The sequence below is a fragment of the Podarcis tiliguerta genome (assembly GCF_965153285.1).
Source record: "Podarcis tiliguerta genome assembly, chromosome: 6".
NCBI classification, from domain to species: Eukaryota; Metazoa; Chordata; class Lepidosauria; order Squamata; family Lacertidae; genus Podarcis; species Podarcis tiliguerta.
In genome coordinates, this window is record NC_139539.1 from 48114376 (window position 1) to 48132119 (window position 17744).

Genomic DNA, 17744 nt, shown 5'->3' on the forward strand with positions numbered 1-17744 from the left:
AGCTGAAGCTTCTGACTTCTTGTATGAGTTCAGAGCAGCAATAGGGGTGCGTGGGGGTGGGGTGTGTGTGTTTGTGTGTGTGTGTGTATGTGTGTGTGTATATATATATATATATATATATATGCTTTCGTAGATTTTCACGGGTACAGGAATGCAGGTTTTGGTGTCCTCGGGTGTCTTCCCGTGTAAAAGTTGGGGTGTCTAGGCGACGTTTCGACGAGGTCTCACTCGTCATCTTCAGGCTGGTGCTTTCGGCTTCTTGTTACTGGAACAGAGCAGGATCTCAGTGTTTGAGTTCCTATAAATACTGTTGAGGAGGTGTGGTGTATAGTGTGCATATATATATATGCAGGTTTTGGTGTCCTCGGGTGTCTTCCCGTGTAAAAGTTGGGGTGTCTAGGCGACGTTTCGACGAGGTCTCACTCGTCATCTTCAGGCTGGTGCTTTCGGCTTCTTGTTACTGGAACAGAGCAGGATCTCAGTGTTTGAGTTCCTATAAATACTGTTGAGGAGGTGTGGTGTATAGCCTCCAATGTTCTGGGCAGAGAGGAGGTTCCCAGGCTAGTGTGCCTTTTCTTCTTTTGTTCCTTAATTACTTGAGGGATATCTTGAGTGATTTCTTGAGTGATTTCCTGAATCCCACTTAGGTGGGTCATTAGGTGTGGATTAGTTGCTAAAGCCTTCGTGTCTTGAACTCTTGAACTTTGTGAAGAGTTTTTCTGAGAAGATGGCTGTACTGCACTTGGTTGTGCTCTGGCTTGGCTTCGTGTATAGGGGCGAGCTGTGGTTTTGTGGCCTGTGCCAGCCAGATCTGTGTAGGGATTGCAGGGGGGTGCAGCATCCGGAGGTGCCACCCTGGTTTGGCTACTGGATGGTGTCTGTAATTTATCTGTGGAGAGGGTCTGGGTTTGGGTCTGGTGTGGTTGATTGGTGATGGCGTTCTGTGTGCCTCTGGATCTGGTGTCAGATTTTGTGGGGAGGGCTAATTTCCAGATGTCTGGCAAGCGGGATGTGTCGTCACGCTTGTTCATGTTGTGAGGGTGTTTCTCTATCTCGATGGCTTCCATGATTATTCTCTTGTGGTGATGTTCCATGTTAAAGAGCAATTTGGAATCTGCAAAATTAATTTCGTGTCCTGTTTCTTTCATGTGTTGGAAAAGAGAGGAAGTTTTTTCTTCTTTTTTGACGGCATTCTTGTGTTCTGCGATCCGTGCATTTATTCGTCTGTTTGTTTGTCCAATGTACGTGGCTGGGCAGACTTTGCAGGGTATTTCATAGACCCCTTGGTTTTCCAACTGAATTTTATCCTTGGGGTTTCTGAGGATATTGGCTATTTTTTGGTTGGTGCAAAAGGCTGTTTTGATATTGTGTTTATGGAGGATTTTGCTAATTTTATCTGTAGTGCCCTTGATATAAGGAAGGAGGGCTATGCCATTGTTTTCTTCTGTGTCTTGGTTTTTGGGGGGTGTTTCTTTTTGGATTAGCTTCGTAACCCTGTTTTGCTGGTATCCATTGGCAATTAACACATTTGAGAGATTCTGTAACTCAGTTGTCAAGTGGTCTTCGTCAGCCAGGCGTTTGGTTCTGGAGATGAGAGTCTTGGCTACGGAGTTTATTTGTGCAGGGTGGTGGTGTGATTGTGCATGTAAGTAGCGGTTGGTGTGTGTTTTTTTCCGGTAGATAGTGTGTCCTAGGGAGCCATCAGGTTTTTTGTAGATTAGGACGTCAAGGAAGGGAAGTTGGTTGTTGGCTTCTATTTCCATAGTGAATTGTATTTTGGGGTGTAGGCTGTTGAGATGTGTGAGGAAGCTATCCAGTTTTTCCTTCCCGTGTGGCCAAATTACAAAGGTGTCGTCAACATATCTGAGCCAAAGTTTGGGTTTGTGTTCAAGATATCCCTCAAGTAATTAAGGAACAAAAGAAGAAAAGGCACACTAGCCTGGGAACCTCCTCTCTGCCCAGAACATTGGAGGCTATACACCACACCTCCTCAACAGTATTTATAGGAACTCAAACACTGAGATCCTGCTCTGTTCCAGTAACAAGAAGCCGAAAGCACCAGCCTGAAGATGACGAGTGAGACCTCGTCGAAACGTCGCCTAGACACCCCAACTTTTACACGGGAAGACACCCGAGGACACCAAAACCTGCATTCCTGTACCCGTGAAAATCTACGAAAGCAAATATCTCACCTCTACGGGGAGGAAACCTTCCAGCTGACAAGAACCTACGAGAAACTAGAAATCCGAAGAGCCACCATCTTATGTGATCTCTTGTTCCTACGCAACTGCCGAGACAACAACTTAATTCCCACATGCTTCCAACTTAAATTCCACTCTAAAACCCCAGCTACCGAAAGGATCCTGAAACGAACTGAACTATCTCTAATCAGAAACGAACTACACAAGAAAAGATACCTACTAAACCAAACCAACAAAGATCTACTCACTCTTCACCTCAAACTCTGTAACAAAATCCACCCTGCACTCTGGGACAAATGCAAACAACTAGCCGTCTGGAGAGCTGAAACGGAGACCTCACACAAGACAGACACACACACCAACAAACTCCACAAACTAGAGAAACGCCAGAAGCCCAGCCACCCTCCACAACAACCCATGAAACAAACAGTACATAACATATCAGACAGGATCCTCACCTCAACTGAAACCAAAGTACTCTCCAAAGGTTTCAACTTTGCAGTCGCCCCGAGACGCATCCCCACGGAAAACATCATATGCGGAGTCGAAGCTAGCCTAACCAAAATCAATCCAGATGAAGCCAATAAAATCAGACTTGAAGTCACCAACATCCTCTGCTCCAGCAAACCACCCAGAAGCAATTTACACAAAGAAGAACAGAAAGCACTCACCAACCTGAAGAAAGACAACAACATAATCATTCTCCCAGCAGACAAAGGTAATGCCACTGTTGTGATGAACACATCGGACTACCAAGCAAAACTATCAAATCTACTCCAAGACCCTACCTACCAACCTATAAAAACAGATCCCACCACCTATCTGGAAAAAACCACCAAATCCAAAATAAAAGCCTCTCCTATCAGTGAAGAAATCCAGCTAAGAATCATCCCCAGAGAAAAATCATCCAGATGCCCCAAACTCTACGGCCTCCCCAAGATACACAAAGAAGGAACACCACTCAGACCAATAGTCAGCTCCATAGGCTCACCTCTACAAAATCTCGCTAAATTTCTCGCCAAGCAACTTCAGCCCTATGCAGAATCCATCTCTTCACACGTTCCAAACTCCTTCCAGTTCATAGAAACAATAAAGAAGCAAAACCTACAACCCAATGACCTACTTGTGAGCTTCGATGTTGTATCTCTCTTCACACAAGTGCCCATTAATGAAGCCTTGACAGCCATTCAAAACAAATACAATCCCCCCGAATACATCTTGGACCTGACCAACCACTGCCTAACCAACACGTACTTCATCCACAATGGACAAAGATACAAACAGATAGAAGGAGCACCTATGGGATCACCCCTCTCACCGGTCATCGCTAACCTGTACATGGAACACTTTGAAACCAATGCTTTAGACAAGTCAGAACACAAACCCAAACTTTGGCTCAGATATGTTGACGACACCTTTGTAATTTGGCCACACGGGAAGGAAAAACTGGATAGCTTCCTCACACATCTCAACAGCCTACACCCCAAAATACAATTCACTATGGAAATAGAAGCCAACAACCAACTTCCCTTCCTTGACGTCCTAATCTACAAAAAACCTGATGGCTCCCTAGGACACACTATCTACCGGAAAAAAACACACACCAACCGCTACTTACATGCACAATCACACCACCACCCTGCACAAATAAACTCCGTAGCCAAGACTCTCATCTCCAGAACCAAACGCCTGGCTGACGAAGACCACTTGACAACTGAGTTACAGAATCTCTCAAATGTGTTAATTGCCAATGGATACCAGCAAAACAGGGTTACGAAGCTAATCCAAAAAGAAACACCCCCCAAAAACCAAGACACAGAAGAAAACAATGGCATAGCCCTCCTTCCTTATATCAAGGGCACTACAGATAAAATTAGCAAAATCCTCCATAAACACAATATCAAAACAGCCTTTTGCACCAACCAAAAAATAGCCAATATCCTCAGAAACCCCAAGGATAAAATTCAGTTGGAAAACCAAGGGGTCTATGAAATACCCTGCAAAGTCTGCCCAGCCACGTACATTGGACAAACAAACAGACGAATAAATGCACGGATCGCAGAACACAAGAATGCCGTCAAAAAAGAAGAAAAAACTTCCTCTCTTTTCCAACACATGAAAGAAACAGGACACGAAATTAATTTTGCAGATTCCAAATTGCTCTTTAACATGGAACATCACCACAAGAGAATAATCATGGAAGCCATCGAGATAGAGAAACACCCTCACAACATGAACAAGCGTGACGACACATCCCGCTTGCCAGACATCTGGAAATTAGCCCTCCCCACAAAATCTGACACCAGATCCAGAGGCACACAGAACGCCATCACCAATCAACCACACCAGACCCAAACCCAGACCCTCTCCACAGATAAATTACAGACACCATCCAGTAGCCAAACCAGGGTGGCACCTCCGGATGCTGCACCCCCCTGCAATCCCTACACAGATCTGGCTGGCACAGGCCACAAAACCACAGCTCGCCCCTATACACGAAGCCAAGCCAGAGCACAACCAAGTGCAGTACAGCCATCTTCTCAGAAAAACTCTTCACAAAGTTCAAGAGTTCAAGACACGAAGGCTTTAGCAACTAATCCACACCTAATGACCCACCTAAGTGGGATTCAGGAAATCACTCAAGAAATCACTCAAGATATCCCTCAAGTAATTAAGGAACAAAAGAAGAAAAGGCACACTAGCCTGGGAACCTCCTCTCTGCCCAGAACATTGGAGGCTATACACCACACCTCCTCAACAGTATTTATAGGAACTCAAACACTGAGATCCTGCTCTGTTCCAGTAACAAGAAGCCGAAAGCACCAGCCTGAAGATGACGAGTGAGACCTCGTCGAAACGTCGCCTAGACACCCCAACTTTTACACGGGAAGACACCCGAGGACACCAAAACCTGCATTCCTGTACCCGTGAAAATCTACGAAAGCATATATATATATATATATAGTGGGACATCAGATCTGATTAACGTTACTTTTGGATAGGGTAATGTTAACATGAGTTGGTGTTTTTACCCTTGTATGTTTCACATCATAAAAATTACTTGTGAAAAGGCATTACCTTGAGAAAACTAATGTTTACCAGGTCTCATTCAAATCCTAGAATTTTTCTTGATACAATAAGTGCCAGTTCTCAGCACACAAAGGAGGGTTCAGGGTGGGGAAACAGGCCTTACGAGAAATCAACACTGTAATCATTGTGAAAAAGGTAATACTGTATGAGCATTGGGGTCATATGATCTCTCAGAAAGTGAGACGTAATGAAGCCATGGGAAAGAAGAGCTCCTACAGGTGTGGCAAGGAGGAACCATGGATATTGGAACAGTACTGAGGAAGGCAAATTTCATTAAATCGTGTAACCAGAGTGTTTCATTGTTGTTACTACCAACAAACAGCATAGTCACATTGTTTCCTGAACATCTTTACATGGAAAAGATGTTCAAGAACCCTCCCTTCATCTCAGACTCACAGTATTCCTTAGTGTTTTTATTCGGTTTTGGCTACTTTCTCTGCTGGGACTCTGTTTGGCTCGTATCCAGGAGAGAGCCGCTTCCTCCCTTTGTTTCTTTAGAATCATTTCCCTCCTGCTTGGCTCCAACAAACCAAAAGAAAAAGGGGGTTCTCGTGAGCAGGAAGTTCCATAGCAAAGAGAAAAGGCTCCTCCAGACTGAGCTGTTCGTTTAGCATTCTTCCTGGTTGCCTCCACAAAGTACAATAAAGAATGGGCATCATATAACCAGTACAAAGTTCGTATGATGCCTACCCATTATTGAGCATTCATTCTGACATGTTTGTAGGGAGGATATATGACAGTGGGAATTTATCCTGATTTGTTTGTGTGAAGGTTAGACGTCTTCCCATCCATCTACTGTTATGCACATTTTTCAGTGCATTCCAACCCCACCCCACCCCGGTCATTTTCCAAATTGCAAAAAGTCTCCTTTCATGTTATTTGTAAAAGTGGGTTTGTTGCAACAGAGCACTTTAATCTACTTCATTTCTGCAAACCTACATTTCTGGCATGCAGTTGAATCTCCCCAGTAAAATTAATAACACTCTGGAGGTGACCAATCCATTTTTTAAAAAGGAAGCCAGCACATTTAAAACTGCTTTTCAGTCTTACGTGCCTGCAAACTTACAATGAGAGACGGGTTAAAAGCAGCATACATGAAATCTGCCAGACATCCTTGACCCAGGCACACACACTATGCCTTTAAAGGCCATTCAAAGCCTGTCCCTCCCCAAAGAATCTTAGGAATTAAAGTTTGCCCTTAACAGAGTTACTATTCCCAGCACCCTTATTCAACTATAATTCCGAGTGTGTGTTTTGACTGTGCCTTAAACGCATTGCTTGTATGCAGCCCCAGTCTCTGGGATATGGTCAGAGGAGATTGACCCGCGATCCCTGTGCTCTTTCCCCAGCTTGCTCGTCTGGGAGGTACGGCGCTGACTGTGCCCTGGAGTGTCATTGCCAGAATGGAGGCACCTGTAACCGGTTCAGTGGCTGCATTTGCCCATCTGGTTGGCATGGACAGCACTGTGAAAAGTCAGGTAAAAGCACTCTGGAATGGGTATCATGGGAATGGCAGGAACCAGGCCCAGTGCCAGAGAACCGCCAAACAAGTACTTGAATGGGAGAGGGTGCTGCATAGTGGTTAGCCGTTGTCTGCCACCTAGAGATAAAGGGAGGCAGGGAATAAGTATCATATTGCCCTTTTAAAAAATGCTATTTTATTATGATTGTAATGATGTTTTATCCTTATTCTGGTGTTCTGTGCTAAGATCGGATCCCCCAGATCAAGAACTTGGTCTCTCACTTGGAGTTTAACTTAGGCTCCCAGCCTGTAATTACTTGCATGGCAACAGGCAATCCAATCCCTGTGCGTGAAAACATTGAACTGCGCAAGGCTGATGGAACAGTGATCATGGTAAGCTACCATCATGTCCTGGATCAGGCCCTGTACCATCCCAGAGACCTGGGCTTGCTCTTCCCTCTGCCTCCCTAGCCCCAACCTGCTCTCACCCTACTCATACCCTTTGGTTTTTTACTCTCTGTAATCTCCCTTTCACCCAGATCAATCTATGAGCACAGGGTGTTAAATTGGGTTTCACCCAGATATAGATAAGCACACGGTGTTAAATTGGGTTTCTTTGTGTGGGTTTGCAACCCTACCTCTGTTCACACGCGAGGAGGATAAATCAAGATCAAACTAGAGGTCATGTTAATTATGTAAGTATTTGGGTGCTTAAGCACGAGTGCTTTAGCATAGCAGTCCAATTGTCCTGACACCACTTTTCCTTCTGTTTACATAATTGCATGTGACCTATTCCCTTCCGTGTTGGTACTAGTAAGGATGGGGCTAGGTCAGTTGTCAACCCTATCTGCATCCCATGGGACTGTGGTTCCCCACAAATACTCAGAAGACATGAGATAGGATATGACTCTACTCTTCTCACCTCTCCAGTCTCTGAAAGCCATCATGGAAAAAGACTTGACAACCTGTGAATTTCAAGTGCCGCCGCTGGTCCTCTCTGACACTAGCCTCTGGGAATGCCGTGTCTCCACTACGGGTGGGCAGGACAGTGGCAAGTTCAAGGTCACTGTGAAAGGTGAGCAGGACAGTGCAGGTGGTGAGATTTCAGGGTTAGAGATATTCATGCTCAGCTTCTGGGAATTACAAAATCATCACAGGAGGCATCTTTGGTTGTACAGAACTCGGTTACTGAAATGTTGCCACACAGTTTTTATTTTAGTACCCCTCCTAAGATATTCTGCAGTTCTTGTCTAGGCAAAATGAGGGTCTGATGTCTCTTTAAATGTGGTGTCACTTTAAATGTGGTGCTAGTTTTCAAGCAAAGAAACCTAGAAGGAGAGCATTAATCAGAGACAGGGACTAGGATTGTGCCAGGTACTAATCAGGAAAATATCGCATGAGAAACATCTGGTACAAATCTGTCCTAATAGTTGCAGTCATCTTTCTCTCAAGGGCAGAGGTAAAATGTGCAATCCCTTGGCCTACTTTCGTGTTTGCCTGGCTTGTGATTGACGCTGTTCCCTTCCTTAGTGCCTCCCATGCCGCTAAGCCCTCCCAGGCTTCTAGCCAAGCAGAGTCGGCAGCTTGTGATATCGCCTGTGGGGCGCGTCTCAGGTGATGGACCCATCATCTCCATCAAGGTTCTGTACAAGCCCCAAACTGGCACTTCTCAGTGGTCATCCATTGTAGGTAAGAGATTTGCTGTAATCCAGATGGAGCTGTCGCTCTAATTTGTGTGCTCTCTTAAATCTGCAGGGCTCTCTCAAACCTGTGCCTGATCTGGCTTCAGTTCTTTTCAACTATACAGAAAGCGATCCAGACAGGAGTGTTGTGAGCAGGTGATCTACGAGGCTGAGCTCTGGGTCTTTTGTGCTGGACCCCAGATCTCCTGCCCTTCCCCCTTCATTTCCTTTTTATAAAAAGTTTTATATTTATAGAACAGCTGGGCACACCATGAAGTGCAGTGCCCGTGAGAACCCATTGCACTAGCCATCTAACATCTTAGTTCAGCTAGGGACATGGTGCATTTATGCACATTTGAGTCATTTAAGTAATGCTAGCAATGCTTCTTGGCCCAGGGGATTCTGCTCAACAGGGAAGCAAAATATTTTCAGCTCAGCCAATCATGAAGAAACAAGGATTCTCTCAGGCATATGCTACAACAGGAACAGGAGATCAGGCTCTAAAGTTAGGCACAACTCTTGATCCTGGGAATTGCAGACCACCACCACCCCAGCTACAATTCTCATCTGCCTTAATAAACTGTAGTTTCCAGGATTCTTGGGGGGAATTTTGATTAATTAATTGTACCCCACACATATAACTGGGTTGCCCCAGTCATTCTAAGTGGCATACAGCAGAATATAACAAAACACAGCAATGAACCAGACATTAAAAACTTCCCAATATAGGGCTGCCTTCAGATGTCTACGGAAAGTTGTATAGTTGTTTATCTCTTTGACATCTGATAGGAGGGCGTTCCAGAGGGCAGGCTCCACCACCAAGAAGGTAATGTATTCTGAATGTGCCTTAAACGTATTCTATGGATATGAGGCAGTCCCTGTCCCTTATCTGTTCAGCAGATGATAGAAAATGGAGGGGACGTTAGTCTGAAAGGAAAGGTCACAGAGCTGCAGATCCCAGTCAAAAGGCCCTGCGCAGTGGGCTCTCTGCAGTAAACAAAAATATGGAGCATAACCTTCAGCATGAGACTCTACAGTAACAGACCCATATTTGATCAACAGTTGACCATGCTCAGAACATCACCCTAATGAACCTGCGACCTGTCACGGCCTACCTTGTTAAGGTTCAGCTAACACGCCCTGGAGATGGAGGGGAAGGTGACCCAGGCCCTCACGCTGTCATGGTAACAGAGTGCCAAGGTGAGTATCTGAAGTTCAGTGAGCCAAATCTGGGAAGTGGGGAGATGAAGAATGCCCAAATCAAAAGAAGTAGATTCTGTAGTAGGCATATGAGTAGTGCTAAGGATGCCTACAGTTTCTAATATCTTGGTTCCCGTATGGGTCTTCTTCAGCTATCCTTCCAGTCAGTAGAGATTAACCAGTAGTTAATCTCACAAATACCTACTCTGGTATTCTAAGTGCCCTGTTTCTGCCACTACCTCCTCTGGTTGGAGAACAAAATTCCAGTGCCCTATAGATGAGTAGCCCAACCTCTTCCCACCTCAGGGATCCAACTTCCTTCTGTCACAGTATATTACTGTGGAAAGTTTACTTTGAGGTGGGTGAGTGTGTGTTAAGACCCTTAACATGTGGATAAACCAGGTTAGCAAAACAACAAAGTTTAGCTATAACAAAATGAATGGGTATAAGGCTCATCTTCTTAGCAAGAGCATGTTAACTTGTGTATAAACTTATTTCCACAGTGGGATGCATAGGATCGTACTGCCTAAACTATTCCCTATTCTAAAATGTACAGTACATCCTATCTCCGCCCTAACCTGGACCCAGCAGAAAAAAATGTGTGTTCCCCCCCAAAAAAAACTGATCAGCTACACTTTTGTAGCATTCCATTCTCTAACACACCTCTCTGCTTCCTCTTACTTTAATATACTATCCTCCTAGATATTCTCCCTCACACCTATTCACACAGTGTTCATTTCAATTCATTCCTATCCTGTCTGTCTACTGTTGATTGCAAAGCCTCTAGGTAAAGATTGTGTCTCCTTAAGCATGTGACACTAATTCCACCTTGTGTTGATCGTACAGCCCAGGCTGAAGAGAAATTGTCTCAGGATTTCTTTTTCCTTCGGTGCTGTTGGCAAGAGAATCAGGCTGATGGCTTCTTGTTTCTCTATTCCACACAGAGCCAACAGCCAAGCCTGTGATTGAACGCTCATTTGTTGAAGGGAGCAACACGTTACATGTGAACTGGAACCTGCCCGGTGGTGACACTGTGGGCTCTGGGTTCCTCGTCCAGCTCTATGATGCAGCCAAGGAGCTCGTCCATCAGGAAAACATCACTTCCATGACTGTGCAGTCTGCCTACATTCAAAACCTTAAATTCAACAAGGAGTACAGTCTGGTGGTGCTGGTCTATCACTGCACCAGCCTCGGACCTCCATCTGACCTCTACAAGGTCAAGATTGACAGCAAAGGTGGGCAACGGGATGTACCATCTGGGAGAAATCTGCCACTCTCAGAAGAGAGCAGGGCTGGGGATCAATGACTCTGGGGTGGGTGGCCTCTGCAAGGTTTCACTCCCAGGTGATCCCTTACAGAACAAGTACTATGTCAGAGATGTCCCAACCGGCTTGATGCTCTTGCCTTCTTGGTAGACAGGTCTAAAATCTAATTAACTTCCCATGGCATGGTGTTATGTGTTGCGGGGCTCTAAGGTGCCTCCTATTTTGCAGGGATTTCTATTTTCTTCCAAGAGGCTTTGAACCTGTGTAAACTCCTCAGGAAGCATTAGCACATGTGTTGCCCTAGAAAACTGAGGGGTGCCTCAGGGACAAACCTACAGTTTGCTCATTATTTCTTGGCATCGTAGTAGCTGCTGACCAATGTCCTCTCATGCCTATGCCTAATAGGTCCACAACTGCACTGTCCGCCAAGCCACAGACTGCATTCCTAGCAGTTGTGGAACAGGTCGCAATTGCAGAGCCAACAGCTGTACCACTTGCCTCCCAGGTCCCTCATCCCCACGGTCTCTCTCAGCGGAGCCCCTTGCTGACAGCACTGTCAAGCTCACCTGGCTGCCCCCTGAGTACCCCAATGGTGGCATCAACAAGTACATTGTGGAGGTGCAACAGCTGGGGGGTACCAGTGAGCCACAGTGGATGGACACGGACAACGGCTGGGATACCACAAAGATCATTGCAGGGCTGAACACCAGCGCGTTCTACCAGTTCCGGGTGCGAGCCAGCTCTTTTGTACCAGGCGAGTGGAGCAAGCCTGTGAGAGTTGAGATCGTGGGTGATGGTGAGTGGACCAGGGGCAAGTTTGGTTGGCTGTCCCAGGGGGTGGGGTCTGAGTGGGACAGGAGGCAAGTAATGTGCGTGAAGATGCCTCTGTGATTCCTACAGTCAAAATGCAGGCCAGCCAGGATGCAGGTGCAGGATGCAACTGGCTCCTGGCAAACCGCAGCAGCCGCCACCTTGGCCTGGAGCGCTGATCTACCCTGGGAGGCAGAACAGTCATAGAGTCCACTCATGGCAGTGGTTCTGCATCTCTATCATGTTGTGCAGTTGCCTTCTCCTCCTTCATCACAGAGCCAGGCCCTGTTACAAAACGCACTGCTTCCCTCTTTCCCGCAGGAGCCCTGAGCCAAGTGCCCACCTTGGGGAGCCAGAACTTACCTCCATCCAACCTGGACCAGCAGTTGCTGTTGGCCATTGTGGGCTCTGTCTCCGTCACCTGTGTGACCATACTCTTTGCCCTGCTGGCCCTTTTCCTCATCAAGAAGAACTTCTTTCACCGGCGCCGTACATTCACCTACCAGTCAGGCTCTGTGAGTGATATTGCCCTGCCCCACCCGCCTCTTCCCACTGATCTTGGCTCCCCACCCTCATAATTATTATGCTCCACCAGGCTTGTGACAGCAGACTGTTGACCCACTTGGTTTGCAGTGCTGCTGCCAACCTCCCCGCTTAACTCATCCTCTCACAGGGGGAAGAGACCATTTTGCAGTTCAACTCAGGCACGCTGACCCTGACTCGCCGGCCCAAACCCCAGCCTGAGCCCCTCAGCTACCCTATCCTGGAGTGGGAAGACATCAAGTTTGAGGACATGATAGGGGAAGGGAACTTTGGGCAAGTCATCCGGGCCATGATCAAGAAAGATGGCCTGAGAATGAATGCAGCCATCAAGATGCTGAAAGGTGAGATGCCATACGAAGTCAGACTCCCATTCTTGACACAGGAAGACCATTACCTGTCCCTCGCTAGCCCTGCTTAGGGTGTAAATGATTGGCAAACCTGTTCTGATACTTGCCTCCTTCTTGGTGCTGGGGACTGCATTGACCATCAGACACATATGCATCTACTTTTTTTTGGTTCTCAAGCACCAAAGTATTCAGAGAATGAAGACAGCAGCCACTCCTCGCATATCCCTGTTCAGAAGGCAGGACAATGGGCTTCCTCATGGCACATAATCATAGAGAATATCTCCTCCACATACTTAAAATGGTTGCATAGGAATTCCCAATCCCAGGTAGCTAGCACCATAGTGTGCAGGGAAACAGAGATACTTAGCAATTTTCAGCTCTAAAACTACAATTCACAGGATTCCAGGCCACAAGCTATAACCAAGGCCTGCCCTGTGGTTTGGAGCTTGTGATTTGCCCGGGTGCAGCTAAACTACAAGCCCAGATCCAGATAACACGCTAAGCCAAACCACAGTGTCACACAACACATCAGCAGAATAGCCAGGCAGGAGCAAAGTGTCCATTATCTCCTCTCTGGGAGCCTACACAGTATTTGTTTGTTCACACTGACTGATAGTTTGGCTTAGCATTACATGTGAACAAGGGCCTTATGTATGCTTGTAAAACTGTGATGTGTGCATGCAGGAATGTGCATTTCCAGTCACATTCAGGAAACAGATATATTTGTAACATGCATGTAGCACACCAAAAAGCTGGGCTTGGCCCCATGTACAACAAATGTTCTTGCCACCACAGAATTTGCCTCTGAGAATGACCACCGGGACTTTGCTGGAGAGCTGGAAGTTCTTTGCAAGCTGGGCCACCATCCCAATATCATCAACTTGCTGGGAGCCTGCGAGAACAAGGGTGAGACACCTTGCCAATAGGGCACCCTCCAGTGCTAACTACTTCTTCCCCTGCTCCTCCATCTTTGGGCTCGTCTGCACCACCTTTTCCTTTATTCACTGAGGAGGGCTCGTTGTGAGCCCCGCCCTGCTTCCAAACAACACACACTCTAGCACGCAAAGCCCAAAGCCCCATCCTCTCTTCCCACTCCTTCAACTTGCAAAATATTTCCTTATTTCATTTTCCCTTAATCTCTCCCTGTGGTTAGTGTGGGGCAGCAACTGAAATCAGAGCCAACACTTGAGCTGCTTATTCTTGAGTGCCAAGTTTAGTGTTTGCTTGCTGTTGTGAGGGAGTGACAGTCAGATACATACCCTTAAAACATATTGCGCCATCTGTGAGCAGGTGCCACAATCTGGCAAAAGATTTACCACCAGAAAGCAAAGAATGGTAGATCCGCTGATGCCTGCTTCTGTAACTGCAAAGCAGCATAAACACCAAACCCAGAAGTGTTGTTATCTTCCTCCTCCTTTAGAGGAGGAAATTATGCAGTCGAGTTTCTCACATTTGGGGAAATCACAGGGGTCAACGCACCCAGAATGCCAGGCATTAACCTCACCCTGGGAAAATCACCTTCAAGATCACGATATCTTCCCTACCAGGAGCTTCTGCCTTCTTTACAGCAGCAATGTACTAAGAGCAAACAACTTGCATGACTGATAGAGCTGATAGCAGGGTGAGATAATGATGGTGATCACTGAAACACATTGTTAACCAGGCTTGGAAAATAAGTTTAGTTAGAGCATAGTAGCAATCTAACAATACCCTTTAAGCGCATGGAGGTGAGGGGAAGGAAGCAGAGCACATGGGTTTTCCTTATTTCTGCTGGAAATAGTGATAGAAGGGAGTGTCAGAGGGTTTTATGGGCTGCTTTTGAAGGGTCCATGGGCAGGGTTTTAAAATGAGCAAGAAGACTTCAGATCTGAAATACAAATAGGCAGAGCATGTGGCCCTGGTACAATAGAATGTGAGAGCAGCAAACAACCCACGTAGAACCACCAGAGGGCCACAGTGCACAAAACAGATTTGGAAAGGGGGTTTTCAGGAGCAGTATGGATGAACCCTGTCAAAGCACTGGCACCACCTAGTGGTTGCAGTGACGCTATCTGGTCGTCTATCTTTCATGACCATGCATATTTCTACATACACTCTCCATATTACTTCATACAGAGGAGGATCTTGTGCCTTATTGCAGGTTCATCTCTGATAATTTTTATGGTCTTTTCTTTCTCAACCCTGCTGCTTCTAACGGAGCAAGTTTCCTGACATCTTTGTCTGGGCATGACAGCCTCTTCCCTAATTTTCCAGGTTACTTGTACATTGCCATTGAATATGCACCTTACGGAAACTTGCTAGATTTTCTGCGCAAGAGCCGAGTCCTGGAGACAGATCCTGCCTTTGCCAGGGAGCACGGGACAGCCTCGACCCTCACATCCCAACAGCTCTTGCAGTTTGCATCTGATGTGGCCAAAGGCATGCAGTATCTGAGTGAAAAACAGGTCTGTGTGTCCTCACCACCTAGCCATCTTTTCCCACTAGTTGGGCTCAGGTTGGTCGATGGAACCGCTGGGCTGAGCTGGCTCCACTAGTTGGGCTCTTGAACCATTTCTCTTTTTTGGGGGTGTTTGTGCTTTCCATTTGTAATGTGTTTCACGTACACAGAATGGCAGGTCCATCATCTGAGTGTCTGACTTCAAGCTTGCAATAGTAGACGTGTATTGGAATCATATGCCAATTATATCCTGTATTGCTTCAGCATTCTCTGGTCCTAACTAAGAGCTGTACTGACATGGATAGAACTGGGATAACTTCATGTCAGTACAGCTCTGAGTTAGGACCAGAGAATGCTGAAGCAATACAGGAGGTGAAATGTAAGGCAAGATTTTGAGATGCCAACGGCTTTGGTTTCACAAGGTAGCTCATGAGATGCTGTTGTGTGCAGCTGTGGACTAGGATGAATGCCTGAATTCTCTACCACTGCCTATGTCACTCACTGCTGTTTCCTGCCCTCCCCTAGTTCATCCACAGAGACCTGGCTGCCAGAAACATCCTGGTAGGGGAAAACCTGACTTCCAAGATTGCCGACTTTGGTTTGTCCCGGGGGGAGGAAGTCTATGTAAAGAAGACTATGGTAAGTCTGGATAGAGACGATCATGTGGACCCCTTCCTCATTCCTCAGGCTTCTCTTCTGCTCTGAGTGGAGCCCAGCTCCATCTCTTCTCTTTGTTCGCCGGTCTACTCAAAGTGGGCTTCTGTAACCCCAGTGATGCTTGTTTTCACAGGGCCGTTTGCCAGTTCGCTGGATGGCTATTGAGTCCCTGAATTACAGTGTGTACACAACCAAGAGTGATGTGTGAGTGATTTATGGGTGGGTGGGCAGGGTGGCAGGTGGTACTTTCTTCAGTTCTTCTCACCAAAGTAGTGATGGCCGCCAACCTGGAAGGCTTTGAGAGGATTAGACAAATCTATGGAGGATAAATATTATGTTGTGCTCTGGTTCCGCCTGTGGTCTTCCCATGGGCATTTGATCAGCCATTGTGAGAACAGAGTGCTGGGCTAGATGGGCCTTTACTTGGCCCCTTTGTTCCAAGTAGAAGTAGAAAATGCAATGAAGAGGAATGTCATGAGGAGGAGAATGTATGAATGATCCTCTGTCTTTTACTTCTTTAATCAATCCACTAAGTTGCAATACATTTGAATGCTATACTACAAAAAAAGCCTATTGGTGTTTTTTGAGATATTGAAGGAAATGTACAATAACTTACAATTAACAAAGGGAAACTACTGGCTTCAGTATTTTCTTTTTTCTCTCTGTATTAGTAGCAGGCCAGAACAAAAATGATCTTAGAAAAGCAGCACGTTTGCTAAAGGAGAGTGGAAAACCTGGACGACCTCAGCCTACATCCTAACTTGTCTTTCTCTTGCAGGTGGTCGTTTGGAGTTCTCTTATGGGAAATAGTTAGCCTGGGTAAGTTTCTGTCTCTGTTGCCCTCACTGTCCTTTATTCTATGCATCCCATTTTGGCCCCACACTCTTCAATACAACTTCTTCATTTCATTTCTCCAACCTCCTCTCTGTGAGTGACATCAGAGTGCCTTACCCTTACTTTGGTTGAGGAACATGGAAACAACCTTGAACCAATCTTCCTAACAGGACAGCCAGGATAAAAACCTTCACTTTGGGGAGAAACACAAAATGCGAGCATGCCTAGTCTTAGCAGATCTTTCCCCAAATGGGCTGGCTAACTATAACAACATCATGGGAGAAAAACTCTTACCAACCTACATAATCTATTCACCTCACCATATAGTTGCTACTGTACATCTTCCAGTCTAGCTGCACTTTGCATTATGTATGGGTGAGGACAGGACATACAGAGATGGGTGGTTTAGGAGAACTTTGTCCCAGTAGCACCCAGAAGGCTGTGTTAAGTGTGCATTGCACCAAGCAGGGGTGGCTAGTGATGTTGCACAGGTGGAGCTACATTGCTTGTCTGGTTTTGCAACACTGTGTGTCGCTGGCAGTTACCAAGTGGGGCAGGGGAGGGGCAAGGCAGTGGGATGCTCAGCACAGCAGCCAAGCTAATTCAGCACTCCCAGCACCGCACCCCTCCCACATCAATGGGAGCAGCAACGTGCAGTGTTAGGAAGTTGGGAGAGCAAATTAGCCCCACCCATAGAGCCCCACCGGCCACTAGTGGCCCCAAGATGCTGGTGAATATGGTGCCTCATCTGATTTCCTAGGAGGGACGCCATACTGTGGCATGACATGTGCTGAACTCTATGAAAAGCTGCCCCAAGGGTACCGCATGGAGAAGCCTCTCAACTGTGATGACGAAGTGTAAGTGGAAACCCTTCCCCCTGCCCAACACACACATCCTATTTACTCAGTTATCTCCTGCCAGTGGTCACTGGCATGCTAGGCCTCAGTATCTACATCTCCTCACTGTCGCATGCTGATGGAGGAGCTGGAGATAGAGATGCCCAGTAGACCAAGCGTCCAGTGAACTTGGCAGTTCCCCTTCCCTTGTGTATTTAGCTTCATTCTGATTCTTCACCTTCTCCTGCAGCTATGAGCTAATGCGGCAGTGCTGGCGGGACCGGCCATATGAACGTCCACCCTTTGCTCAGATATCGGTGCAGCTCATCCGCATGCTGGAAGCTCGGAAGGTATCACTATCTAGGGATATTCTTGCTGTG

The 17744-nt window shown here is 46.4% G+C and overlaps 1 protein-coding gene across 4 annotated transcripts in view; it reads left to right on the plus strand.

Annotated features, from left to right (window-relative positions):
- The window catches only part of TIE1 (tyrosine kinase with immunoglobulin like and EGF like domains 1), a 45801-nt gene that overhangs the window by 25169 nt on the left and 2888 nt on the right, over positions 1-17744 (plus strand). For 2 of the 4 annotated variants that reach the window (XM_083445657.1, XM_083445656.1), the window contains 16 exons: positions 6641-6769; positions 7001-7146; positions 7684-7828; positions 8284-8442; positions 9498-9635; positions 10580-10870; positions 11406-11696; positions 12032-12225; positions 12384-12594; positions 13396-13506; positions 14854-15044; positions 15563-15676; positions 15828-15898; positions 16473-16513; positions 17289-17385; positions 17615-17714. In XM_083445657.1, coding sequence (XP_083301783.1) covers positions 6641-6769; positions 7001-7146; positions 7684-7828; positions 8284-8442; positions 9498-9635; positions 10580-10870; positions 11406-11696; positions 12032-12225; positions 12384-12594; positions 13396-13506; positions 14854-15044; positions 15563-15676; positions 15828-15898; positions 16473-16513; positions 17289-17385; positions 17615-17714 — 2429 coding nt within the window. The remainder of the gene's footprint in view (positions 1-6640; positions 6770-7000; positions 7147-7683; positions 7829-8283; positions 8443-9497; positions 9636-10579; positions 10871-11405; positions 11697-12031; positions 12226-12383; positions 12595-13395; positions 13507-14853; positions 15045-15562; positions 15677-15827; positions 15899-16472; positions 16514-17288; positions 17386-17614; positions 17715-17744) is intronic. The other 2 variants (XM_083445659.1, XM_083445658.1) reach the window with 1 other exon arrangement.